Source organism: Bos taurus, chromosome 5 (genome assembly GCF_002263795.3).
Source record: "Bos taurus isolate L1 Dominette 01449 registration number 42190680 breed Hereford chromosome 5, ARS-UCD2.0, whole genome shotgun sequence".
NCBI classification, from domain to species: Eukaryota; Metazoa; Chordata; class Mammalia; order Artiodactyla; family Bovidae; genus Bos; species Bos taurus.
Window position 1 is genome coordinate 42,776,723 of NC_037332.1, and position 27,889 is coordinate 42,804,611.

At 39.1% G+C, this 27,889-nt stretch overlaps 1 protein-coding gene and 1 long non-coding RNA gene across 7 annotated transcripts in view; one reads left to right on the plus strand and one right to left on the minus strand.

The window, feature by feature from the left end:
- Positions 1-27,889, plus strand: part of PTPRR (protein tyrosine phosphatase receptor type R) — a 273,204-nt gene that overhangs the window by 165,199 nt on the left and 80,116 nt on the right. For all 6 annotated transcript variants that reach the window (XM_059886567.1, XM_010805079.3, NM_001113261.1 and 3 more), the window contains 1 exon segment: positions 8,593-8,855. In XM_059886567.1, the coding sequence (XP_059742550.1) occupies positions 8,593-8,855 (263 nt within the window).
- Positions 1,196-16,229, minus strand: LOC112446692 (uncharacterized). Its single transcript, XR_003034739.2, has 5 exons — positions 16,114-16,229; positions 8,504-8,628; positions 7,615-7,722; positions 2,640-2,774; positions 1,196-1,595 (listed from the first exon to the last, which is right to left on the minus strand). It is a non-coding gene; the product is annotated as an uncharacterized lncRNA (long non-coding RNA).

Genomic DNA, 27,889 nt, shown 5'->3' on the forward strand with positions numbered 1-27,889 from the left:
GGATAGAACTTGGGGTGAAGTGTTGGAGCAGCTATTGGATTAGCCTGATGAGAAATATGATGGTGGCCCTGAGTTAGGGGGTGGGGGTAGAGATGGAGAGGAGTGAAGGATTGGGATTTATTTGTAGGTGGAATTGAAAAGACTTGCTGTGTACTGATTCTCTGGGAGGAAGAAAGAGAAAAACGAAGGATGACTCTCAGGTTATTTGACTGATAATCCGGATGGTTGTGTTTCCATTTCCTGGGAGAGGAATCCATTCAAGATGGGGAGTAGTGAGACAGAAGAAACACTTTTGATTTGTATCCCAATAGATTTTGAATAAATGAAAGAAAGTAGTAGAATGATATGTTTCAAACAGGATCTTCCATTTTACTGTGAAAGGGTCAATTTAAAAAATAGAAGGGGAATCAGCAGTATAGAAAGGAATTAATATTGATAGAAAAATAACTACTACCTGTTACACAGGAATATGATGAAGTTAAGTTTATCTGATACAACTTAACCACTGACAAGTTCACATGGAGGACTGGTCAAATGTGATTCTCTAAAATAAGCTTATCTTTGTACATGTTCAAGTGTTTTTGATAATGATCTTGATTTAAAGTCAGTTTTTTCCTCGGATCTCTCTGTAATAGTTACACTCTCACTCTTGTGACTTTCAAACAAATATATTCTGGTTTCTGTTTCCCATAATTTTGTTGATTCCATGGCAAAGGAAAAGATATAACTCAGAAATTTCCCTCTGGCATTAATTATATTTATGAAAGATCAAATGCCATTATTTGTGTCCAAGCCTTCCTCATATCATAGAAATGAAAAGCATGTGGTTTTGTTATGAAATTATATAGGTAAATTACTGTCACGGAGGATTACATGCTCTGTAACAATAACATAAGGCTTGGCAAAATTTTTGAAATATGGCATATTGTTTACTTTCCTTAAAATTAAAAAAAAAAAAGTATGTTGCCAGGCATAAAATTAGACACGCATGACATTTTCAAATGTGTGACTTATTTAGCACCTCTCAAATGTGAACGCAGAGTGGGTGGCGCAGCAAATAGACAAATACAATTTTCCAGGGAAAAACGTGTGGGCAACTTCCAATCCATTCAGTCTGTTTTAGGTGGAGGAATATATTACTGAGAAGAATTAAAACTGGAATAAATAATAGAAAGAATGTGGTTTATCACCTGCATTACATCTCCAGTGCACTTAGAAGTTTATTAACAAGTGCAGAAGTATTTATGGAATTAGGTAGAGCTGTCTACAGACCAGATTGCTACTGGAAAGCAATTTGATTTTATTTGTTTTTGGCTGTGCTGGATCTTCCTTGCCACATGAAGGCTTTCTCTAGTTGTGGCGAGCTAGGGCTGCTCTGCATGCTGGTGCACCGGCTTCTCATTCCATGGCTCCTCTTGTTGCAGAACACAGGTTCCAGGTGCTCCGGCTTCAGTAGTTGCAGCACATATGCTCAGTAGTGGTGGTGCACAGACTTAGCTGCTCTGCAGCATGTGGGATCTTCCTGGACCAGAGACTGAACCCACGTCCCCCGTGTTGGCAGGTGGATTCCTGTCCACTGCACCACCAGGGAAGTCCTGGAAAGCAGTTTTAGAAAACACATAAAAAGTAGATGTTTGGGTCAATAAAATCTCTGCCCGTAGAAGAGCCATCAATATGTCATTCAAAATGTTTGTCTAGTCATGGTCTTGGTAGTGGACAAAGCAAACTCTCTATTGGACTACCTAATGTAGCCTGAACATCACAAGGAAAATTCATGTCAAAGGTGAACATATACAGCCACACTTTTCTAATATGTTATAGGTAATTCCTAGTGGTTCAGGAAATGGGACTAGATTCCGAGCTGGAATGCTTTGGTTACAGAACCACTTTCCAAAGTAGACATATCTCTCAAAGTAATTTTCTGTTTTTTTCTGTATTAATAGAAACCATTCAGCTCAAAATACAACCCTCTCAATAATAACAAAAATAATATAACAACTATAATAACTAGTTTCTTCCAGGCAGTACTAAATGTACTGCCTGGTACTAAACAATATATTTTTAACACACTTCATTGACATACAAAAATCTGTACATGTTTAATGTAAACAATTTGACGAGTTTGGAGACAAGCATACACCCATGAAACCATCACCATAATCTATGTCATAAATATATCTATCAGCTCCAGTAGTTTCTCTTTTCCTCTTTATTATGATTTGTGCTGTGATAAGCACACTTAACACAGTATCTGTCCTCTTAGCAAATTTTAAGTATACAGTACAATAATTTATTAATTATAGACTTTATATATATACACAATGTATTTTAGTTTCCTAATTTTACTGACAAGGAAACCAAGATCAGAGAAGATAAGTGACTTGACCAAGAACAAGCAGTATGTGGGTGTCTGAGAGCAGAGGTGGGAATTCAAATCCAAGTCTATTTGGATTAAAAGTCTGGGTTCTTTCCCGTGATTTTATATGTAAAGGGATCACACTGTAGTTTCTTCAAATCCTGTCACTCTGTCTTGTGAACATCTATTTCTGGCCACGAAGGAGTCTAGAAATCAATGACAATGTCTGTGTTAATTAGAGACATTCAACTCAGGCAGACGTAATAAATGTGCACTACCATACCTGCTGTCGACACAGCTCTATTTTACACCTAGTGCCTTGTACTGGACATCATTTTTACACATCTGTCTCTTCTGGAAGCCTGTGAATCCCCAGAAGCGAGGACTGTGTGCTATCTTTGCCCCCACAGTGTTGTTCCTGCAATGTAGTAACAAGCGATTCACATTTTATTCAACTAAAAGAAATGAATGAACTGTTTCAGAACTAACTGTAAACTACTGCAAAGGAGAAGTGCTATGACTGTTAGTTGGTGGCATCCTCTTGAGATCTGAACATATTTTAATCCAAACAGATGTTTTTTGTGTTAGTCACCTATGAGTTTTATTGAAATGTATTTGATGTCTGACATTGCATAAGTTTAAGCTGTACAACTGAATAAGATTTTTAAAATGAAAATTATAAGCTGCAAAATAACTTTATAGGATTATTTTAAGCTTCCTCTCATTTGTTTCTCTGGTTTCTCTGGTTCTCTTCCTCCTGTTATTTTTTTGCTCCTGCAATAGTTTTGATTTTTACAGATTCTTTCATTCAATATTCCATTCTCTTTCTTTTTTCAAATGATCAAATGAGTGTGTTGATAATCCCAAGATTTAAACAGAAAGTTCTTAAAGGGAAAGTTATATTGACTTGCCACTCCAACAGCAAGCTTTTAGGTAGAGTTTGGAAACAAAGTCCATTCATATAGAGAAACATACATATGGTATATTCCAGATCTCGATCTGCACAGAGAAAAATTTCTGACAACACTTTTTCAGAGGCTTTGGGAAAAAGATGGGGAAGAAGATCTGTGGGGATTTAAAAGACACTGTAGTGGAGAATGATTATAGGAATACATCAGGAAGCCTGGATTCTAAACTTCATTTCTAACTTGCCATAAGTCACTCAACCACGGATTTAAATGTGAAGTGACTGACTATACCAGGTGATTTTTAAGGTCCCTTATACCAGTTTCTCGACAGCAGCACTGCTGACATGTTGGCCTGGATAATTCTATCAGGAATGGGGGTTGTCCTGTCCATTGCAGGGTACTTAGCATTCTCTCCAGCCTCTGCCCGCTGGAGGCCAGTGTCCCCCTGCACACACCCTAGTGCACACTGTATGTGTGTGCATGCTAAGTTGCTTCAGTTGTGTCTGACTTTTTGCAACCCCCTTGACTGCAGCCCACCTGGCTCCTCTGCCCATGGGATTCTCCAGGCAAGAATATGGAGTGGGTTGCCATGCCCTCCTCCAGGGGATCTTTCTAACCAAGGATTGAACCCGTGTCTCATGTCTCCTGCATTGGCAGACAGGTTCTTTACCACTAGCATCATCTGGGAAGGCCAGTACCATGACCAAAAGACATTTCCAGATGTGGCCAAATCTCCCAGGAGGGCAAAATTCCTGCTGGGAAGTGTTGGGAAACACTTCTGTAGAGCTTAATTCCATGACAACTGCTCTATAGGCCAAGTACCAACCTCTCCAGTTCTTTTCACATTTTGTCAGACAGACCAGCTCTCTCTGTTGAATATTTAAACAGTTCTTAGGAGTATTGTATATTCTCCAGGTTCTGCTTCCCCTAATTAAAGATGTAGAAATCAGCTTTTACACATACTGCATAGATATAGATTTAAAAAGTGACCTCTAACCGGAGATGAAGTAAAGAGATGATTGTAAAATATGTGGCGAGGTTCACCACCAAGAACATAAGCTCATGAGTGGTATAGAAGGACTTTGAATCAGAGCTAATTTTCCACTAACACCTGTCAGTGGAACTAGGGAGAAGGCTGACATTTTCTTGGCTTTCTCATTTCCATTTTTAAAATATTTATTTATTTATTTGCCTGTGCTAAGTCTTTGTTGCAGCACATGGGATCTTTAGTTGTGGTATATGAGATTTAGTTCCCTGACCAGGGATTGAACCTGGGCCCCCAGCATTGGGAGCTCAGAGTCTTAGCCACTGGCCCACCAGGGAAGTCTCTCTCATTTCCATTTTTGAAATATGCTTCTCCAAAACTCTAATGTAAACAGACAAGTGAATGTTTTGATTTATGTATTATAAGTGAAGTGAAGTCACTCAGTCATATCCGACTCTTTGCGGATGGATGGAGGAGCCATGGGATTTTCCAGGCAAGAGTACTGGAGTAGGTTGCCATTTCCTTCTCCAATATGTATTATAGTTGACTGTGAAAAAGCTTAGAATATACAATATATGCATTATCCTTGATTAAATAGATTTTTGTAAATATATGTCTGTTTCTTTTCTCATTCAGGAAAATAATTTACTATTAAAAAATGAAAAACTGTCTCAAATTCTAATTTCTTCATCTTCAGTAATTACGTATTTATCTTAATACATACATGTCATCTAATTGATATTGTTCTATTGTGGGTTTTGTTTGTGCAGAATGTTGACAAAGTGCTTTTTGAAGGTTATAGAAACTGAAAAGAAGCAGCAAGTCGAAAAACATCTCCCCATCCTTAGGCATTATCTTCAGTATTTTCTATCCTACAGAAAGTAGTTACATGCCACTTAATATTGAACATCATTTTTCCTTATGCAATAATATTTGTCACAGGAATATTTAGAACCCATTGTTTCAAAAATTCAAGATTTAGCTTTACCGTTCCATAGTCAACTTTTATACCACCAGTATAAAAGTTACCACGTTATACAAAAGTGAACTGACATAAAAGGCAAGAAGGACTCTCCTTAATTTCCTGGCAGTTTGATTTATAATATGCATTTCTAGTTATACCTCATCTGTGCATAGTCCTTTTCCTTAAAAGAACTTTATTTTTTAATATTTCTATTTATTTATTTATTTGGCTGTACAGGGTCTTCATTGCAGGATGTGGGATCTTTAGTTGCAGCTGGATGGCATCACTGACTCAATGGACGTGAGTCTCAGTGAACTCTGGGAGTTGGTGATGGACAGGGAGGCCTGGCATGCTGCGATTCATGGGGTCGCAAAGAGTCGGACACGACTGAGCGACTGATCTGATCTGACCTGTGAACACTTAGGTGCAGCATATGGGATCTAGTTCCCTGACTAAGGATCGAATCTAGGTCCCTGGCATTGTGGGTGTGGAGTCTTAGTGACTGGACCAACAGGGAAGTCCCAGAGAGAACTTTCAGTGAACAAAGATGTACTCCTAGATTTGGTGATGTTCAAACCCATTGCTAGAATCACATGGGAAGCAGATGTGATTTCAGAGTTGATCTTTAAGAACGATGGTGTGGCAAAGAGCATGCACATAAGGGGTGGGAAGTGATCAGTCCTTTGAAGCAGAGGGGCCTTGAGTTTGGCTCTCCCACAACTAACTGCTGGCTTTGGAGCAGCCACATTAGTTAGCTAAACTTCATTTTCTTTCATGTATAATTAGGTCAGAAGGACCTCTATTTTATATATATAAATATATAAAACCTGTATATATGTTATTGACACACTGATAATGTTGCATTTAAGAGTTGAATATTGTGAACATGTAAATTATCTCATTTAATATTCACCAAAGCTTTATGGGATACTATTGTAATCCTCATTTTATTAGTGAGTGATGACCCTCAGGTTGGGAGGGATCAAGAAATGAATGTGCCCACTACACACAGCTGCAAGATACAACAGAGAGAGAAACATCAGGAATAAAGACTTTAAGTAAATCTTCCAAATTAATGTTGTGACTTGGGAGTAAAATGTTTGAGTCCCAATTCTCAGGTTCTAATATCATAGAGGTCTGCTCTAGATGTGAATCTCTACCATAATTTTGTGCAGTGAGGCTGGGACGGTGGTGACCTTTTCTTCCTTTTGCCCCAAGCACACAGGTGGGTGGGACAGCTGAGGTTCCGGACTCCTTGGAGGAGCCTGTAGCCAGAGAAAGAAGGAGGTCTTTCTTTCCTAAACTCCTAACGTCCTAACTTCCGTTCCCTCTGTATCCCTAACTAAAACTATATTCATCCATACTTTTTTCTTTGCCCTCTTTCAACTTATTTCTTGTTATTACAATCTGAGATGTTGGAACTAAATAAATTTATTTTTCACTCTACATTTAAATAATTCCAGGGCTCCCTTTCATATTACAGTTTCTATTTCTTCAGTTCTTCATTTGGAGTCATCTCTCTCATGACTCTGAGTAAAGTTTTTTCAGGAAGGGTAGACAGGTAATACATCTTATGAAACCTTGTGTCTTTGAGAAATTGCTCCTGCTGGCTTTATTCACATGAATATCAGTTTATCTAGGTATGGGATTCATATGTCCTCTGTAATATGCATTTTTTCTCAAAGTCATAAAAATTGCTCCATTTTCTTCTCACATTCACTCTTCTTTCAATCGACATACTTTAAAAAAAAACTAAGAACTTTTTTCATTCCATATCCCTAAATTCCATAGAAACAGGATACAGACTATTTTGTCTATTTTGTACTTCACACAAGGCACTGAAAAATAGTTTTGGATGACTTGCTTCTCTCTCTTATTCTGGTTTATTATTTACCATAACTCTTCTCTGAAGTCCATATCCCATCTTTTCTCTTGTTTTCATCTTCATCTGTTTCTCCTTTGCTATAGATTCCATGCAGACTCTCAGCTTTGTCATATCTAACTGATTGTATTTTCTGCATTCTCAGTTCTGTTCTTTATTGCTTAAAAGAAGATTTACACCCTGCTCCTGAGTTTTCAGTTCTTTGAATTCTTTTCTTCTTAATTTCAGTCTAATACCTTCTCATCTTAGATTGTTGTGTTTTTGTTTCATCCTGATTCTTTTTTTTATAACTGAAGTAGAGGAGTTATCATCAAGAAAGGAGAAAAAACTATGAAGCCATTATACTGTACATCTTAAACTTTAAACGTATACAATGTTATATGTCAATTATATCTCAGTAAAACTGAAAAAAGACTATATTAAAACACATAAAATATAAAATTAATATTTTTAAAAGAAAAGAAAAAAAAGGGGAAAGGGGCTTATAAAAAGGAAAGCCTGAGGACAGGAAGGACAAACCTTGATCTCTTCACAAGTTGGTCCACTGGCGTGTCCCAGCAAAGTCAGTCCTATTCTTTTAAAAGTTTTAAAACTTTCTGAATTGAGTTAGCCATTCCAGAAAGGACTCTGAGAATGAAGAAACATGACACTTTGGCTTTTTTTCAACACACATTAAAAATTTTAAGGAGCAAGAAGTAAACAAGAAAATTCTCATTGTCCAAATTATTCTTTAACATGGGCCCTAAATTTTAATTTTTTCAAGTATTTACTAGATACTCAAATTAATGTGACTAATGCATTTCTTACATTAAGAACTTGTGGCTTATTGCATTGCTATGCTTTAATTAATACTTTATGAGACTTTCTTCTTACACATTGTAGTGGTTGCAGATCTCTATTTCTATAGAAGTCATAAGTCTCTATATCATGGCTATTCTTTCTATAAGTTTTCCATGTCAGTTGTTTTAAATTAGAGTTTACATGTGATCAAACTGACATCTGATACTTTTATAAAATTAGCCATATTTGTTTTTGAGTTCTATTTGAAAAGCAGACTCATGTACATATATGTTTAATATGTTTGTACTCCTTGTGAGGGCATGTTTGCTCAGTTACTTCAGTCGTGTCTAACACTTTGCAACCTTGTGGACTGTAGTCCACCAGGTTCCACTGTCCATAGGATTCTCCAGGGAAGAATACTGGCACGGGCTGCCATTTCTTCCTCCAGGGGATCTTTCTGACCCAGGGATTGAACTCAAGTCTTCTGCATTACAGGTGGATTTTTAAACACTTGAGCCACCAGAGAAGCCCTTTGCACTCCATAACTGGAAACAAACTGTATCTTTTTGAAGAAAATCCTCAATAGTATAAAACTGAGAAATTTTCCTAGGAAGCTTTGCTCACTTACTTTGGTTTGTCTTCTAAGTTGGGATGGAGATCATATTCTGTTGTTGAACACGAAAAACTGATGGAAATTTTTTGTATCTCCTTCCATAGATTCTTTACAGATTAAAAGAAAAATTTCAGCTTTCCCTGAGACAAGATAAAGAGAAAAATCAGGAGATCCACCTATCACCCATTGTATTACAGCCTGCACATTCTGAGGACAAGACAGCCAACAGCATGGTCCAGCCTGAACAGGCTCCAAAGGTACTGAGTGTGGTTGTGGACCCTCAAGGCCGATACACTCCTGAGATCAAAGCTACCACCTCTGTCTGCCCTTCTCCTTTCAAAATGAAGCCCATAGGACTTCAGGAGAGGTAAGAACTTTTTCTAGATTCCCCTGACAGGTTGCTTTTTTTTTTTAAAGAGTATTCCTAACTGAGAAGGATAGAACTAGACACGATTGGCATACTGGGTAGAATCGTTCATCACCAAATGAACACTAGGAGGAAGTGGTTTTTGTTGTCCCCTAAAAGAGTCTAGCTGTGTTATCAATAATCTTTCAGTCCCATCTGATTTTGATAAGACTTGGGTCTGGTGTAGACCCAAGTCGAGTCTTCTTCAACTACAGGAGAGCTTCTATAATCATTTATTGAGTGCTTTTTTTTTTTTTTCCTTGTTTTTTTTTTAAATTTTATTTTATTTTTAAACTTTACAAATTGTATTAGTTTTGCCAAATAACAGTATCATGTTTAATTGTCATCAAAACTCTAGTAGATAGAAGGTATGGGAATAAGAATATTTATTAGACATAGTAGAGTATTTCCCACCAAAGACCACATTCTTGTAAGAAGGTAGAAAGAGTCTATACCACAAGTTAATTTTTATAAAGTTTTGCCTCTGCTTCCCTTGAGCCAAACAAACAGTAAATATCCCAAGCTTCATGACATTATTTTTGATGTTTACCTGCCTTTGTGATATACTTGTACTGGTACGTTCCCATTTAAAGCAAATTTAAATAGGAAAACTAAAATATGCAAAATATTTAAATAAGGGGCTAATTCTTTGCTTCCTCAAAATTTTAAGTAAAGCTTTCCCGTGGTATGTCTTAAAATAAGAAGCTTTGTGCTTACATTTGAAATATGATTGATATTATATCCAACACTGCACATCAGGGTAGTGGGGAACTGAGAGCGTCTTAAGGTTCTTTCTCCCAGGTTCGTCCTCTGCTTATTTCCCTGGGTCTCCATTTTCTATCACTGTCCTTGTTGTTGCCTTAGGTTTTTAGATCATGTATGTAAATTTTGATTGTATTTTTTTATCACATGTGCACACATACACCCCACATTTCAGAAAATATATTTTGGGGCTTTAAGAATTGCAAAAGACCAAGTGGGTAATTCAAATTTCTTTGAAAATATTATCAAAGAACAATAAATGAAGTGAAAAGAAAGGAGTTTGTTGCAGTTATCTCCAACGTCCTATAAGAGTACTTTGACTCCATGATGGAAGGGAAATGGAGAACAATCAAGTCATTCTTCCTACCTCCTCCCCCAGAAGCCTTGGTTTCCTTATGAATCTACTTGGGTCTACATGGACCATTCTCTTACTTAGATGCCACCAAATTGCTGTCTGGGCTGCAATCTTAAAGGGCAGACAAGATGAACTTTCTCCCTAAGGCCAACCGGAAGAATGACTCCAGACCCAGCTCAGCCATTTCTGGATTGAGTGATTTCTGTCTATCTGGGTCTTGCTTTCTTCTTCTGCAATATGAAGGAGCTAAACTTGACTTTTTCATTTCCTTCAGGCTCTTTTATGCTTGTTACCTAAATTAGTTTCAGGCCTTTATGTTTGCTTCAAAGAGAAACCTTGAAGAAGGTGTCTGAGCAGCAGTGGTGTAGAAAGGACAGGGTGGCAGAAAAGATCTGGTCAGATGAAAGTGATAAGGGGGTCACAAAGATGATTTAAAGTTGATAATAAAACTGACTGAAAATCAGACTAATTTTTATTAGCATCATGCACCACCAGTTCTGAGCAAGGTCAGCAGTTTAGTCCTCTGGGGAGAATCTATTTCCAGTATCCTGCCCTTTGTTGGCTACTTCTGGGCATGTTTGAATTTCAAGGGGCAGAAGGTTAAGTATCCATTAATTCATTGAAATGAAGTGAATGTTTAAGAAAGGATTGCACAGTGATGGTGTCTTGCTCCTCTTTGTGGTCTACTTGGGGGACTCTGGAGAGTAAGTGTGTGATCCGTATTAAGTGGATTCCCTGCCTCCTGGTCTACAGACTTTCCTGCATCCCCACTCATTGCCTTCCACTTCCTGCCTTGAGCAGGAAAAAACTCTTCTCTCCACAAGGGCTCCAGCTCCTCCCTCCCCACCCTGATAACTTACTCTATCAAATTTCTTCGTCTATGTTCAATGGCAACCTTTTTGCTGATGCAATGCCCTCAGCATGAAAATGGTTCTCTTTTGTATCAAAGAAACTCCCTTCATCCAGTCCCTCCTCTGATTTTTGTCTTTTCTTCCTTTCTCAGATGTGTCTTAAATAAGCAGTTTATTTGGTGCCTCTATGATCTTCTTTAAGTCTCCATCCTCACTGTTTCTCTCACATCTTCTTGCCAAGTATGTCAGTGGTCTAACCACCGAAGTCAGAGCACATGTTTTGTTTCTTTTTACATCCAACATTAACACCCACTTCCTGTTTGAAACTCTCTCTTCCTTTGGCTTCCAAGACATTAGTTTTCCAGTTCTTGAGTGGCTTCTTTTAGGCACTGATAAACTTTCTCCCCATAACTTCAGAGTTTCATCAGAGAGGTAGATTGAGCTGAAGATACTTCTTTAGGAATCAACCATGTAAAAGGTAGTAAGAGAAAAAGAGGAAGATGGTCTTGGATTACCTGTGTGTGGTTGAACTACCCAGAAAAGAGACAAGTGGTCCTGGGGTGAGGAGTGGAGGTAAGGAATAGGCAAGGAATATGGAGAAGGCAATTCAAGCATCGCTTTCTCTTGAAAGTCATTACCTCCTTCTGCTTCTTCCTCTCACCCACCTTCCAACCCAGATTCAGTTCCTTCTCCCCCATGCCCCTCTATCCTAGTCCCATAATCTTGTATGCATACAGTATTTATAAACTTCTTAGGTAAAATTTTTAATAATCTGTCTTACCCCATAAACTCTAAGCTTCTTTAGAGCACATATATGCTTTATTTGTCTCTTCCATATAAAACATAATTCCTAAAAAGCAAGAGCTCCTGTAAATAAATGCTGTAATGAATGTGTGAATGTTATATTGAATAAGCCTCAGGTTAACAGCCAGTTCTTGTAGGGAAACACCTTATTTATTCCATCATCCCTATTCTCATCCTGTGTTTCTACCATAATTCCCTTGCCAAGATGTCATAGTAATGAGGGTTTTAAGAGTGGTAAAAGATGAGAGATATACAGTGTTCCATATAGAAGAAACTTTTCTGAGAATTTTAAGCCTTAAAAGATAATTTATGTTTATATGTTCTAATGGTGCCTTTAAAACAGCCTTGTGTTTTATAGCCTTCCATCTCCTGATCCCAGAGTGAAATAATAATCCTCTGTTTATTGCATGAAAGTCTGGCTTCATTAAAATCACCGTGAGATCATAAAAGCTGCATTATGAGTCATTTGTCCCCAAAAATCTTTTGGGTCATACCATATAAATCTCTCATCCCTTAGGGGGAGAATCTATCCCTCTGACATAATTGATAATAGAATATAATTTTAAATTAAAAATAAATAAAGGAAAATATAGAGACTAACTGAATATGCTTGACTGAGTACAAAGGGTATACCCTGAAAATTATGCAGATTAAAGAATTTTAAGGGGACAGAGCAGTCCCCTTGTTTTCCTCTATTTCCAACTAGTCACCAGGTCATATGGATCCTTACTACTTGGATTTCCTCATTTTCAATTCCTCTCTTTGTAGCCATCACCCTGGAACTAGCTCTCATTACTTTATATTTACATTATTATGTCCTATGATTATAAAAATGGCATTAGGACTAATGGGATTATATATTTCACGTATATGACTTTATTTCATCATTTCTGTCTGATCTAATACTCTTCCCTCCCTCAGTTCATACTATACACTCTTCAGATTTATCTTGCTATAACAATACTTACATTATGTTACATTGCTGTGAATGAATCCTCAATAGCTCCCCTTTGCCTGCAGGATAAGGCACAGACCACCTTGATGAGCCTTAGAGGTCCTGTACTATCTGGCTCTGAATGTTCTATTCACCACAATGCCCCCAAGTAAACCCTGCAGTCTGTTCTCAGTGGGCCGTGTCCCTGTCTATGTGTGCGGCTTTGTTCAGCTGGTTCCTCCTCATCCTCCTTACTGCTATCTCTAGTCTCCAGGTCCCAACACGAAACTTACCTTCTACCTTTGGCCATGACCCCTACTGAAGCCCACAGTGTTTTTTAACACCTCTGCATTCTCACATGTACCACACTTCTAGCAGCGATTTTAATTAAAGAATCATTCAGAAAAGGACTGAAATGGGTTTTTGATAGATTGTCCTGTCCCCTCACCAGCTTGTGAGAGTCTTAACGACAGGTACAGGCTCAAGATATTTCTGTGTGTTTCATATTCCCGTGTGTTCCGTGGTTCCTGTAAGCACAATATATTGTAAACACTTGAAAACTATTATGGAGTTAATTAAGTAATGCTCCTTTACATATGAGGATCTCAAATATTTATTTTAAAAATTCCATAAAAACAGATAGTCTAATGATAAACTATGAGCTGGGTCTCTGTGCTACTACTACTTGACATTTACTAAAAAAGTGACTCAAAAGGTTAATTAAATCCTTTTGGTACAGTTTTCCCAATCTACAAAATAGGTATGATAGTATCTGTTCGACCTTTTTTCAAAGGATACCATAAAATTAACGATCAATATAGGGACCTTCCCTGGTGGTCCAGCAGTCACACCGTTTCCACTGCAGGGGGCGTGGGTTCAATACCTGATTGGGGAACCAAGATCCCATGTGCAATGTACTGCAGACAATTTATTTTTTTAATTTTAAAAAATTTTTTGAATAAAATTTAAAAAACCCAATCAATACAAAATGATATTCTTCTTTTAAGAAGGAAAATTAAATCTAGTACTGTTTTCATTTTTCATTCTCCGATCTCATTCCATAAGCCTGTATTAAGTGAGTTTTATTTTTGAACTTAAGAATGTTGAAACTTCTTTTAAATTGATTTGATACAGTTGAACCTGCTATCCGACATCATAAATATTTTTAACTGTTGCTTGACCTACAGGTTTTCTCATCCTGTTTATAAATTTGGATATTTAATACTATTTAATAATTATTAATATCAAATTAAATCAATTTTCATCTAACAAAGAAATTCATTTCCCACTTGAGTCCATGAATCTGAGAGCTACATTCAGGTGCTTGCTCCACACCTTCTACATGTATAACTTGCTTGTTCACCAGTGATGAGAATAGCACATGCTGTGCAAAGGTCTTGTGACAGTTAAGCCAGACAACCAATGTCACAGGCTGGCTCAGCAGGAGGCCACGGTTAGCTCCTATTCCTTCTTCCTTTGTCCCACTCCTGTCCTCCTCAAATTCTTCTCTTGTCCCTCTCAAGGAAACTGTATTTTATAGCTGGTTTTTGCCAGCTTCCAAATGCCCAGTAAACAAGAGATCACACTCAGACCTTAGAATGGTACACTTTCTTCTGTATGAAGACAGAGAACTTGTAAATAGAAGTTTCTGAAGATTTCCCCTTTAGGCTATTGTGTGACTAATGGAGCCAATTTTATAGGAAGGAAATCAACAGGTAGATTCACATTATTTCCTCATTTTTCTCATCTGATTTTCTATTAGAAATAAAAAGCGAGCAAAGGCAATTAGAAAACTGTCCAGAAAGGAAGGATGGACTCATTATAACAAGGCACTCTCACTCCTGACTTAAATTTGCCTCAGAAATGAGTGAATAGGCGTATGGCATTAATGAAGGTTTTCTTCCTATCATAATCAGTCTCCCCAGACCTCCCAGGGTCACTGATACCCAATGACATTCATTCTCTAACTTTTCTTACACTGTACCACAGCATAGTTTGTTCTGGTGTCCATAAATACTGTGCAAATGATGAAAAAGCACCCGGGTATGTGAGTTTAAAGGTTTTGTTAGGGGTTGCAACCTGGCTGAGCCTGGGAGATTTCTTTCAGAGCTGGAAAGATGTCTGCAGTGGAGGAAGCAATGGAAATGCAGGCATCAACAAGAGAATGCTGAGTATTCTATACCTAAACTCAAAGCCTTTGTTTACTGTCATTTCCTTGGGGCAAGGGAAATGTCTTGACTTCCATTCCCCTGTCCTCCCTTACAGAGAGACATTTCAGTGCTCAAAAATTTTAACTTAGGAGAGCTGTGCAGTGTTTAGTTGCTCAGCCGACTCTTTGTGACCAGTCCATAAGGACTGTAACCTGCCAGTTTCCTCTGTCCATGGGGATTCTCCAGGCCAAGAATACTGGAGTGGATTGACATGCCCTCCTTCAGGGCGTCTTCCCAACCCAGGGATTGAACCCAGGTCTCCAGCATTGCAGGCAGATTCTTTGCCACAAGGGAAGCCCAAGAATACTAGAGTGGGTAGCCTATCCCTTTCTCCAGCAGATCTTCCCGACCCAGGAGTCAAACCTGGGTCTTCTGCATTGCCAGAGGATTTTTTTTTACCAGCTGAGCTACCAGGGAAGCCCTTAACTTAGGAGATACATACTTAATTGTTCCTCAACTGATCTCCCTTTGGAGATATAAAGTAAAGGAAAAAGTGTAGAATGTGTACAACTGAGCATCAGGGTACAAAGCATAAAAAATACTCTAGAAATTAATATCTGTATTCACCAAATGGACCCATGGGTGAAAGAGGGATTGAACTCCCTCATTTTCTGTTTAGTGAAACTGAGACCCAGAATCTCCTTTCTTAGTTGTTTCTTAGGTGTTAGATGAGGTTCCTTCCCAGGTAGCGCTAGTGGTAAAGAACCCGCTTACCCAGTGCAGGAGACATAAAGGACGAGAGTTCAATCCCTTGGTTGGGAAGATCCCCTGGAGGAGGGCACGGCAAACTCACTCCAGTATTCTGGCCTGGAGAATCTCCATGGATGGAGGATCCTAGAAGGCTTTATGGTCCATAGGGTCGTAAAGAGTCAGACATGATTGAAGTGACTTAGCTATGCCCTAAAAGCAGCCTGAGACAAGGATTCTTGTCCCAAGTGATTTAGAGAAAGCTTCTGGGAGAAGCCTAAAGATAAGTAGGGGAAGCAAAGAGATGATTTCCATTGACGTCTGGCCTCAGCCTGATCACACAGGGAAAGCTGGAACGTGAGACGTTCCACCTTGAGGGCATCTGTACCCCCATGTCAGTCAGCCATTGACTTCAGGCCACCTGAGGATGGTGGAGGCATTACTCCCCAGGTACTGCGGGACTAGGCCACTCCCACAGCCTGGGGCGATTCTCCAGAGAAGTGGCAGCTGCGTGCCATCCTCGGTCAATACTCCCAGCAGCGGGGGAGGAGAAGGTGCAGGCACCGGTCTAGTAAAGGTGATCTGAGTGGGGAACCAAAAGCGTTACTCCACTCACCAAAGGTGATGACACCAGTTATAACAGAGCCAAGTTTATATTCCAGATTTCCTTGATCTTTCCAGGCTGTTGTGCACATACCATAAAGCCTCCTTCAAATAAACACTATTTGTTCTAGTGGAATTTAGAACCCGGCACCATGGAACACTGTTTATCAACCACGATTCATTGGCTCAGCCTGACAATATGAGGATAATAATATAACAAACAACCCTTTAGAGATCAATCCTACTGAACTCCAAGTAACGTCAATGAAATTAACTCAGTGAGATGTAGTGACCCTTTATATGCACTTTCTCATTTAATCCTCACAAGGGACTTATTATCCCCTCCTTACAATCAGGAAACAGAATTTACATTATTGCCAAAATAGCAAAATAGTAAATTTCTAGGGATGAGAAAATGACAAACAGAATTCGAACCCATGCAGTCTGGCTCCAGAGAACGTTCTTCCAACTGGTACTATATTGTGGGGGCGGGGGGAAGAAATTTGGGGGGTGTGGCACATTCCTGTCTTTTATGGAAAATATGTGAAAAATATATTATAAATCAGTATGTTTATAGAGTGTCATGCTGTTATTCCTCTTAACAAATTTCATGCTTGGCTTTTGGAATGCTTTTTGGTTTCTAAATCAAGTAGAATTCAGCTTTATTGTGTATGCATGTATATATATATTTATTGGCTGTGCCTTGGCAGTTTAAACATGGGACCTAATCACTGGACCACCAGGGAATTCCTCTAGATATCGGTTTTATGAAATTAAGTTTCAAAATGTTCAAGGCAGATAACGATCTCATGGCCCATCTAGAAACTCACTGTCAGCCGCAGGTTTTTCTCGCATCTGGTTGCTCCCACTCCAGAAGCCTGGTGGTAATCCAACATGAAGGACCAAGATGGTGGCAAACACAAATATAGTAAAGAAGGCAGTCTGAAAGGGAGACATGAGGCAGCAGCTCAGAAAATTCAAGTCAAAACTGCTCTCAAGGGTTGTGGCAGGGAGGTCTCTATTGTTCAAACAGCCTGAATAATAACTAAGTCCATGTCACCAGCCACTGTGCCTGCATGGGAAGAGAAGTTGAATAACGAAAGGTAGCATACTGACCACTCACCTACCACATGCTGCCTACCACCAGGCTAATGTATTGATTTCATCTCCTCCACTCTTCACAGCATCCCATGAGGCAGGTACTATTTTTATTCCTTCTTGCAGGCAAGCTAACAGAGAGAGATTGAATATCATGCACAATGTCACAAAGAAATAAAGATGGAGTGGAAGGGTTAAATCTGAACAGTCTGGCTCCAAAATCTGCACATATCCACTCTGTTCTACATCCTCCTAGATAATGCAGATGATAACACTTTAAACTTCTCTTATTTTATAATCATATCCTTACAAAATGTTTTTATGAGGATGTCCATGTTTGGGGAGGCTTTGGAAACATGCTGCAGCCCTTCATTAATGAGGAACATCAAGCAGGTTTTTTCTTTATTTGTAGGATAGGCACAATCACATTTTTCTAAAGGGGAATGAGATTCTGAAGGGTTAGAACAAAGCTTTATATGGTTCTTTATTATTTTTTTAAAAAAACACTGGAATTGAAAGGATGGAGGCGAAAGTTTTTAAATCTGCCTTAAATTTTTTATGGTAAATGAGGCAAGTTAATAGTGGTAAATGAAAGAAATGACAGTGGCTACAACCCAGGAAGAGTAGAACAGAAATCAAGATATATTTTTAAGGAATTAAATGTAGCAATGTTCTGCCTAAAAAGGTTAAAATTGGCCATCACTTATTGCGAGCACAGACCTAGCTTCTCTCCAAGCAGACTGAAATGTTTGAGCCTGTGTGAATAAGTCCCGAGAGTACAGACGTGGAAGTAGCTCTACTGACAATCACTATAATAGCTCCTTTCCCCTCTCCACCTTCCTTTCTTCCCCACTCATGGCCCTTGGCAGAGTAACAGAGTAAGTCCCACTGGGTCCTCTTACTGCCCTTTCTTCCACCAGACCACCCTTCCCACAGGTTGCCTCATCCTGAGATTCAAGTAAAAAGGGCTTCTCAGAACATCATCCCACCCCATTCTTCAACATCTATGAACTTGAAACCTGATCCTGACACTGGCTTCCAGCTTTACGAGGTGATCTCTGTGTCCACTCACACTATGGGGTACAAATTTCAGCAGGCTTCTGGGAAGTCTTAAGGCCATTCTGTAGCGTCTGACCTATTTTTTAAAGAGAATTATGTGCTTCCCCCAAACAGCATGATGATAGCATTTCAACAGAGTTCTTGTCCTGACCTTCAAGGAGAGGTTGTGTGGTATAATTGTTTGAGGTTCATATTGACCAATTCCTCTTTCCATGATTAAACTAGAATTTCACTGTGGAGAGTTCTAAATGCACTGCTTTTTAAAAAAAATTTATTTTATATTGGAGTATAGTTGATTAACAGTGTTGGCTAGTTTCAGGTGTACAGCAAAGTGATTCAGTTATACATATACATGTATCTATTCTTTTTAACCCTCTTTAGGGCTTCCTTTATGATTCATTTGGCAAAGAATCTGCCTGCAATGCAGGAGACATGGGTCCCATCTTTGAGTCAGGAAGATCCCCTGGAGAAGGAAATGGCAACCCATTCCATTATTCTTTCCTGGAGTATTCCATGGACAGAGTAGCCTGGCAGGCTGCAGTCCATGGGGTCACAAGAGTCAGACATGACTGAGTGACTAAACCACCAGCACTACCTTTCAAATTGCTTTCCATTTAGGTGATTACAGAATATTGAGCAGAGATCCATGTCCTATACAGTAGGTCTTTGCTGCTTCTCTATTTATGTATAGAGAACTCTCAATCTATCCCTTTCCCCTACCTTTCTCCCTTGGTAACTGTAAGTTTGTTCTCTAAGCCTGTGAGTCTGCTTCTGATTTGCCTGATAAGACAAATAAGCTCATTTGTCTTATTTTTTTTAGATTCCCCATACAAGAGATAACATGATATTTGTCTTTCTTTAAAGTCAGATTTCTAGTCTTTGCTAGCAGACCATGTTACAGATCTTGGTGTACAGGTTGACAGAATTAGGTAAAATAGCCCTTTTTGGAGAAGTGTTTTAATCAAGGCAGGCACAGACAATTCCCAGAGTATTTGGCTTCCTATTTTGAGAGAGTCCAGCTCTGAATCTCGGTTACTGTGTCAGGAGATTTTAGCTTATAGGCAAAGTCGTTAGCTTTTGGAGTTATTTGAAATGTGTCATAAAGCTACAGCTCGGGGTCCTACTCTCTGCATTTAAAGGACTGTATGAATATTTGTTTTCCTGTAAGGTGATGTTCTACTCTGTTCTTATCAGATTTTCCAGCTCTTGATACATGACCTCTTTTAGAAACACACTGAAAAATCACAGATCACTCACAGGAGATGACTTTAGCAAAATTATTTTTCAACCGATGGATTGGTTTGGTTTTTCACCTGTAAGTATATTACAGACATAAAAGTGTCATTTCCATTTAGCAATTCATCATGATTTGTTGTTCAATCGCTCAGTCATATCCAGCTCTTTGCCACCCCATGGACTGTAGCACACCAGGCTTCCCTGTCCTGTACCATCTCCCAAAATTTGGTCAAACTAATGTCCATTGAGTTACTGATGCCATCCAACCACGTCATCCTCTGTCATCCCCTTCTCCTCCTGCCTTCAATCTTTCCCAGGATCAGGGTCTTTTCCAATGAGTTGGCTCTTTGCGTCAGGTGGCCAAGGTATTGAGGCTTCAGCTTCAGCATCAGTCCTTTCAATGAACATTCAGGGTTGATTTATTTAGGATTGATTGGTTTGATCTCCTTGTAATCCAAGGGACTCTCAAGAGTCTTCTCCAACGTCGTAGTTCAAAAGCATCAGTTCTTAGCTCTCACATCCATACATGATTACTGGATTATCTGGGTATAATTTAAACAGGGTAGCAAGGCTCTGTTTTCTGATAGGTTCTGAAGTCCTCCCAGTCCATCTGATTGTATTGATAGTACTATGGGGAAATAGTGCCCTCCAGTGGATAACTGCATGTTGAAGCAATTATTAGTCTCATCTAGTCTCTAAGAGTTGGGCAGGACTGAGCGACTTCACTTTCACTTTTCACTTTCATGCATTGGAGAAGGAAATGGCAACCCACTACAATGTTCTTGCCTGGAGAATCCCACGGACAGAGGAGCCCAGTGGGCTGCCGTCTATGGGGTCGCACAGAGTTGGACACGACTGAAGCGACTTAGCAGCAGCAGCGGCAGGGAAAGGAAGCTGGCTCTTGTTTTTGTTAAAAAAAAAAAAAATCCATAATGACTTCAATGTCCTCTCTGTCAGATGAAGCCTAATCTTTTTTGGCAGATACTTTAGAAAAAGGTCTCTGTAACTTGAGAGCAAATTGGTGTGAACGTTCTCAAATATGATATGCTTTCTAAAAATGCTTAGCTTCTAATCATTTTCATTTCTCATTAAATCCACAAGTAATTTTAAAGACAATGTGTCAGATGGAATTATTATTGCCTACTATGTCTTATAATATATGAATTCTTATATTTAGGAGCCATTTCCCTCCCCTAAATCAGAGGTTTGAATATAAGCCTCAGTATTTCTTCCCTTTTCCAGCTTTTTCACCCTGCCTGCCTCACTCCTCATTCCCCCCCACCCCCTTTTTCCTCTGGATTCTGATTTCCCTACTTGGTGGTGTCGATAGCACAATGCCTGATACATACTACACGTTCCTTAAATATTTGTTAAGTCTCAATATGGAAAGGGCTTTCCTGGTGGCTCAGATGGTAAAGAACCCACCTGCCCAATACAGGAGACGCAAGAGACTCAGGTTCAGTCCTTGGGTTGGGAAGATCTCCTGGAGAAGGGACTGACTACCTACTCCAGTATACTTGCCTGGAAAATTCCATGGACAGAGGAGTCTGGCGGACTACAGTCCACAGGGTCGAAAAGAGTCAGACACAACAGAGCATGCATGCACAATGTGGAAAAAGAAATAAGTTCTTAAAATTAGGTTTATTCTATGGAAAGAAATACTTCAAAAAAAAATAATAACAGATGATCCCCATCATTGCTCCATTGCTTCCAGACAGAAGTCCTCTCTGATTTCTGGCCTCATGAACCACCACGAGGGGCTGAGAGACTCCCCTTGTCTGTCCTGGATCTCACACTGCATCACAGGGCACGAACAGACACTTATAAAAACCCTCATTCTCCTGCTCTGAGTATGGTTTCCTGACTCATTAGTTTCACTCTTGTTACATTTTATTTGCTGTTGAATTTTGGTCCCTGAGTTAGCATCTTGTTACTAAATATTCAAAATAATATTCTTCTCCTGATAGAATCTTTAGTCTACCCACAGATTCTAAAAGACAAATTGGAATTTTAAACCCACTTGAAGCAATAACGTGAGTAGAAATGATTAAGTGCTAAAGGACCTATGAGAGTGAATACATTAAAAGTACAGCAAAGACCTGCTATATAGCCTGAAGGAATAGACCTCAAACCTGTATCCTTGGCCACATTAGTCTCTGACAGACACTCAACACTGCATCCTTTTTCCAGTCTGTCTTTTTTTCAATCATTCTCTTTCTCATTCCTCAGGGCACCTTTTATAGATCTGTACTGTCCTCCTTCCCCACTCCAGTACTCTTGCCTGGAAAATCCCATGGGCAGAGGAGCCTGGTAGGCTGCAGTCCATGGGGTTGCAAAGAGTCGGACACAACTGAGTGACTTCATTTTCACTTTCATGCATTGGAGAAGGAAATGGCAACCCACTCCAGTGTTCTTGCCTGGAGAATCCCAGGGACGGGGGAGTTTGGTGGGCTGCTGTCTATGGGGTCGCACAGAGTCGGACATGACTGAAGCGACTTAGCAGCAGCAGCAGCAGCAACTGTCCTCCTTAAATTCCCTTCCTTCTTCCCTCACTCTATCCGTAGAAAAAAATAAAGACCTCTGGGAACAAAATATCTTTAAACATACCACACACACACACACAGAGACCCATATCAAATCTCCTAAGAGCTCATTCATCTGTTTCCTTACTTCCTAGTTTCACAGGTAGTAGGGGTTCTTTAAATATTGGTTACATGATCCAATGTTAGCATTATTCATGTTTCAGCTGTGAAATGTCCCTTTAGTTCTAGAAAGCCCCAGCAGTCGCCATTTCATTCTTGGTGCTTACTTTCTCCAACCACTTATGGTGACCAATGAGCTTTTTCAATTTTTTTTTTTTTAGGCCTATCTGCTCCTGTTTAATGAAGAGTCTTATAAAATTAAAAAGATTCTATCCCAAACTTGTTATTGTAGCATAAATATGCATCAAAACACTTGAACAAGAAACATTATGCAGTTGAATGAGTCTACATTTGTGAAGTAACGGGTTACAAATCTGAGGGCTCAGATCACAAGATTGAAAGTTTTTCCAGGAGAGGCAAGATTTCTTCATCTTTGAATATTCTGTACAGCTTGGATGGGTGACTATCCTTATCCTCGTCTTTACTTTCTTATTGCACATTTTAAAATGCCAACCTTCTTTTTTAAAAGTAATCATAGGCATTTTGCAGAAGGAGGTGACCCTTATGATCTCAACCATGGTGATAATGGCTTGATTTGCCATCACTGTTTTGTAGAAGACAGTTTATTTCTTGAACCAGCCTTTAAAGTGTATTATCTTTTAAAATGTTTTATTGCCCACTCCATCCTCATAATTCATGGAGGGTTAAATATATCATGGGCAGAAACTAATAGGAAAAAGCTCTTATTTTAGCCAAAATTTGTACAAGAGAAGGACTTAGGTAACTGGAGCAGTTTAGAATAGAGTAAATTTCCTTCCAGTTGAATGGGTGAGAATTCAAGAATGCAAGTGATAAAGCCTTATGCATATGTAAGGTATGGGGGCAGATTTTATGTATTTTGTGATTTGGGCAGATTGAGTCCAAGAGCTTGGTTGGTACGTATTCTGGAAGAATGCACACAGAGATATTATTAGAGCGATTGGTTCCTCCATCAAATGTGAAATCCTTGACAGCCATGCTCTCAGCAAATGTGTGAGTAATGCCCCCAAATAGTCTAATTTCTGTTTTAAAAACCCTTCCATATATGACCTGTAGGGGGAGCACTGAAACAACAATATACTTACAGAGTGAAAATGTACTCCTCGGTGTATAATAGAAATTCCCAAGCAGTATTCTGCAGCTATACAGATCAAGGTGGGGAGGGTGTCTCATGAAATCTTGACTATGGTGTCAATAAGAGTCATTCCGAAATATGTTTGTTATGGGTTATCCTGCCCTGAGGTGGGAGCATATGCCCAAAGTCAATTGGCATTAGAACGTCAAAACCCTAAAAATATTAATAATAAGTAAAGTAATAAAACATGGCTTACACATGATTATATGACCCCACACATTATCATCCTTCAAAATACTACACTGTGTCGTTTAGTGAATGAAGCTGTAGGCTCCTTGGGATAAGGATGATGTCTTACATCATTAATACTTGTATTGCTTATCAAGGTACCTGGGGCACATTAGACCTTAACAAGGGCTGACTCCTCCCTCTCAGGTGATGCAGTTGGTAAAAATCTCCCTGCCAATGTGGGAGATATAAGAGATGTGGGTTCCATCCCTGGTTGGGGAAGATCCTCTGGAGAAGGAGACGGCAACCATCTCCAGTATTCTTGCCTGGGAAAACCCATGGACAGAGGAGCCTGGCGGGCTACAGTCCATGTGGTTACAGAATCAGACGCGAATAAGCACACATGCGCTGAGCTGTGCTGTAATGCACCCCTCTCTCATCTCCACTCGCTGTTGGTGGCGGTAGTCATGTGGTAGGCATGGTGGTAGTCTGGAAGTAGGTGGTGATAATAGTAGAACTAGGGCATTCTTGAAAAATCAAAAATACCACATTTTAGAGTGGTAAACCTTAGAACAGTGGTTCCCAAACATAATTTTACATCGTATTCCCCTAAGGGCTTGCCAGGTAGCACTAGTGGTAAAAACCTGCCTCTCAATGCAGAGGACATAGAGACATGGGTCAGGATCCCCTGGAGGAGGGTATGGCAAGGCACTCCAGTATTCTTGCCTGGAGAATCCCATGGACAGAGGAGCCTTGCAGGCTACAGTCCCTAAGATCCCCTGGAAAAGGCAATGGCAACCCACTCCAGTATTCTTACCTGGAGAATCCCATGGACAGAGAAGCTGGCAGGCTACAGTCCATGGGGTCACAAAGAGTCAGACACGACTGAAGTGACTCGGCATGCAGTGTGCACACAGAGATGTTTATAATGAATATAAATCCAAAAATAACTCCTAGAAAAACTGTTGCTTACTCTCAGATACATTTTTCATTGGCCACTTGGAAACCTGATTGCAGTTAAAAAAAAAAAAGTGATAATTTCTCTTAGAAGTTCTTTTGTGAAGTTTTCTTTTGTACTTCTTTATGATTAATTTTAATACATTATGTATCATTTATGCTGAGAAGTTAAATATTCTGATTTTTATCATTATAACCCATTCTAAAATTGACATTTTATCTTATCATTATAATTAAAGTCTTTAATCACCTTTTCTCAAAAGTAATTCAGTTTTTTAATGTTCAGCAAATACTCCTCTCCAGGAGGACTTTTATATCAATAAATGCCTGAGTGTTTTAATCTTCTGAGAAAGGAAAAATTAAGACTGGGACCCAGAACTCAATATCACCCAGCATGGGGCCCTTACAAGTTTATGAGACAGTTTCAAGATTTCTTCTTTACTATATTGCCACCTGAAGCCTTTTGTATGATCAAATATACAGCAATAAACATGTGGCATCTTTAACACCAGGTAGGAATTTTAATATATATATTATTTCTACCAAAAACCAATCCCACCCTGCCAACTCTTCCCCATGATCTTCCCTATATGTACCAAAATTTTGAAAAAAAAAATTTGAAAAGAGGAAATGGAAATAGTAGGAAAGAACCTTATTTTTTAAATGCAAGCTATCCCACAATGACAATAGTAATAACAGTTAACATTATATTGAGTGTTTACTACATTCCTGGCACTGTTCCAAATGCTTTACGTGTGTAGCTTAAATACAAAACAGTCCTGCAGTTATTACCCCTGTTTAACAGGAGGAACATGGACCCAAGAAGTTTTATCACTTGCTCAAGCTGGTCGTGGGAACCATAAAAAGAATATAGGTGATCTGGCCTCAGACTCCAAGCTGTCAACTGTTGTACATACATTTCTAGGGCATTAAATTTCTACCTAGATTTGAAGCCTGATTTTTGTGTTATAGTGTCTTGCTCACAACAGACACAACACATAGATATTTGTTGCATCGAATTGGATTTCTGATGAAATGTTCCTGAATTCAACTGACCAAAATACAAGCAAAAAGATAGAGTAGACCTTTTGAAAAAGAAGTGGAAGGATGAGGAGGGGGAGAGGAAAGCAGGGAGGGGTAGTGGGTTGGGGAAAGAGAAGAAGCAAGAGGAGGAGGAAGGGTGAGGGCATCGTTCCTTACTGGGCTTCAGCGTGGGTCCCCTGGACAGTGTCTAAAAGTTATGTTGAAAACATCACCTGTCTTCATGATCAGTCTCTGATATGAGTCTACACAAGAAGCAATACTATTTAATTATGATTTTCTTATTTAGGCTTAGGTCCTAGAAGACCCTCCCTTAGCAAAGAGAGATAAACTCATTGAGTTTGCCTTCAACCACAGTTTTGTTGGAGTCCTGAATGGTGAATCCATTCATCCTAGAACTTAAGAGATAGTCCAGAAATAAAGTCATCATTTGGCTCATCTGTCTCAGAGTCAGATGTTTAACCCTTTAATACTTAAAGTTTCAGGACAGTTGGTAAGGGAAACAATAAATAAAGTATTGCTATGTCATTATTATAAAAATAATCACTTTGTTCTGATTGTTTTCCATTCTTTCCCACCATTTTCTCTATTCTATTAAAATGGTTTGTACCACAAGGACAGTTGTCAGTTTATATAAACTCACCCAACTTAGCTGTTGGTACATTTTTTTTTTTAACCAGTATTCAATTCCCAAATCAAGAACTGGGGAATCTGAAAATATTTAGTGACAGAAGCATAAAAATGTAATACATTGAAAAGATTTAGATTTCCTGACTAAAATTTAGAGCTTTTCCTAGATTTAGTGGATAATTTTACTCCATTGTCCTTTATTTATTCTTAGCATAGCTTGAGGGGATTGTTGTCAGGATAATTGTTCAAAACTGAGCTATGGGCCAACCCAAGGGCATTCTCCTGGGAGCAGTTAAGCTAAAACATACAAAAGAACTCTCCTCCTATCAAAATTATCTCTTCTTAAAGATAAATGAGGAAAGGTTTGACATGAGATAAAGATAAAAGCAAAATAAATCAGTGACTAAATGTCTTATGTGATCTGAGGACATAGTTAGATGGCAAATACATTACGTCTCCCAGTCTCTTCATGCTGGCTTTATAACGGGATAATATATAAGATGTCTTTTGTACACAGTTGACAACCTTCCTTTCTCAGAAAGATAGGGTTGACCATGAGGCTGTGCAAAATGTTGGTAGATATGAGAAATCAATGTTTATCCAACTCATTAATTTTTTTCAATTTTTAATGTACTATACAAATAATATGTTCTTACTGCAGAAGTGTTGAAAGCATATTTAAGCCAAAACAAAAGCATAGCAGTTATTTCATGGTCAGTTCCACCACCAGAGGGAACCACCATGAACACTTTTTATATATCCCTCTAGACTTACATGCACACATACACATCCTCACACACACCAGACCTCTACTAATCGCTGGTAACTGTAAGAACAAGCATCAGCCATAGTTTTAACAGTAGCAGTAGCAGTGTTAACTACCAAAGGTGAGCTAGCAATATCAGTAACAGGAGAATCCATAACCACAGTAGTTGTAAATGCAGAGAAAGCTGTGATGATTGTAGCAGCTGTCTTGGCAATGGAAATGGCATCAGTAGCAGCACAGTAGCATAATATTAATAATATCAGCTAAGAGTTACGTAGCACTTACCATGTACTGAGCACTGTTCTAAGTGTTTCACATGCTATGCTATGCTAAGTCACTTCAGTCGTGTCCGACTCTGTGTGACCCCATAGACGGCAGCCACCAGGCTCCCCCGTCCCTGGGACTCTCCAGGCAAGAACACTGGAGTGGGTTGCCATTTCCTTCTCCAATGCATGAAAGTGAAAAGTGAAAGTGAAGTCGCTCAGTCGTGTCCGACTCCTAGCGACCCCATGGACTGCAGCCCACCAGGCTCCTCCATCCATGGGACTGTCCAGGCAAAAGTACTGGAGTGGGGTGCCATTGCCTTCTCAGAAGTGTTTCACATAGACTGTCTCAATTAACTTCCACAATAACCTGATGAAGTAAATGTATTACTGTATCCCCATTTTTACAGATGAGAAAACTAATGTACATTCCAGTTAGTAACTTGGCCAAGATCACACAGTCTTCATTTAATCTTAGCCAGAAGGCCAAGAAGAGATCAAGATCACCCAGTCTTAAGGGACAGAACCTGAATTTGATCCCCAGCCAGTCTGACCCTGTAACCCACTTTAACCAGGATGCTGGTAGTAATAACATGAATTCTAAGATATAGTATGAGTAGTATTTTACAATTTACCTATTTATTTATATTATGAATGGATGAATTTTGAGAATGATCCTGAAATTGGAAAAATAGAAGAGGAAGATATGAACTAGCTTCCCAAAAAACATCTCTTTCAACTAAAATGATCATTTC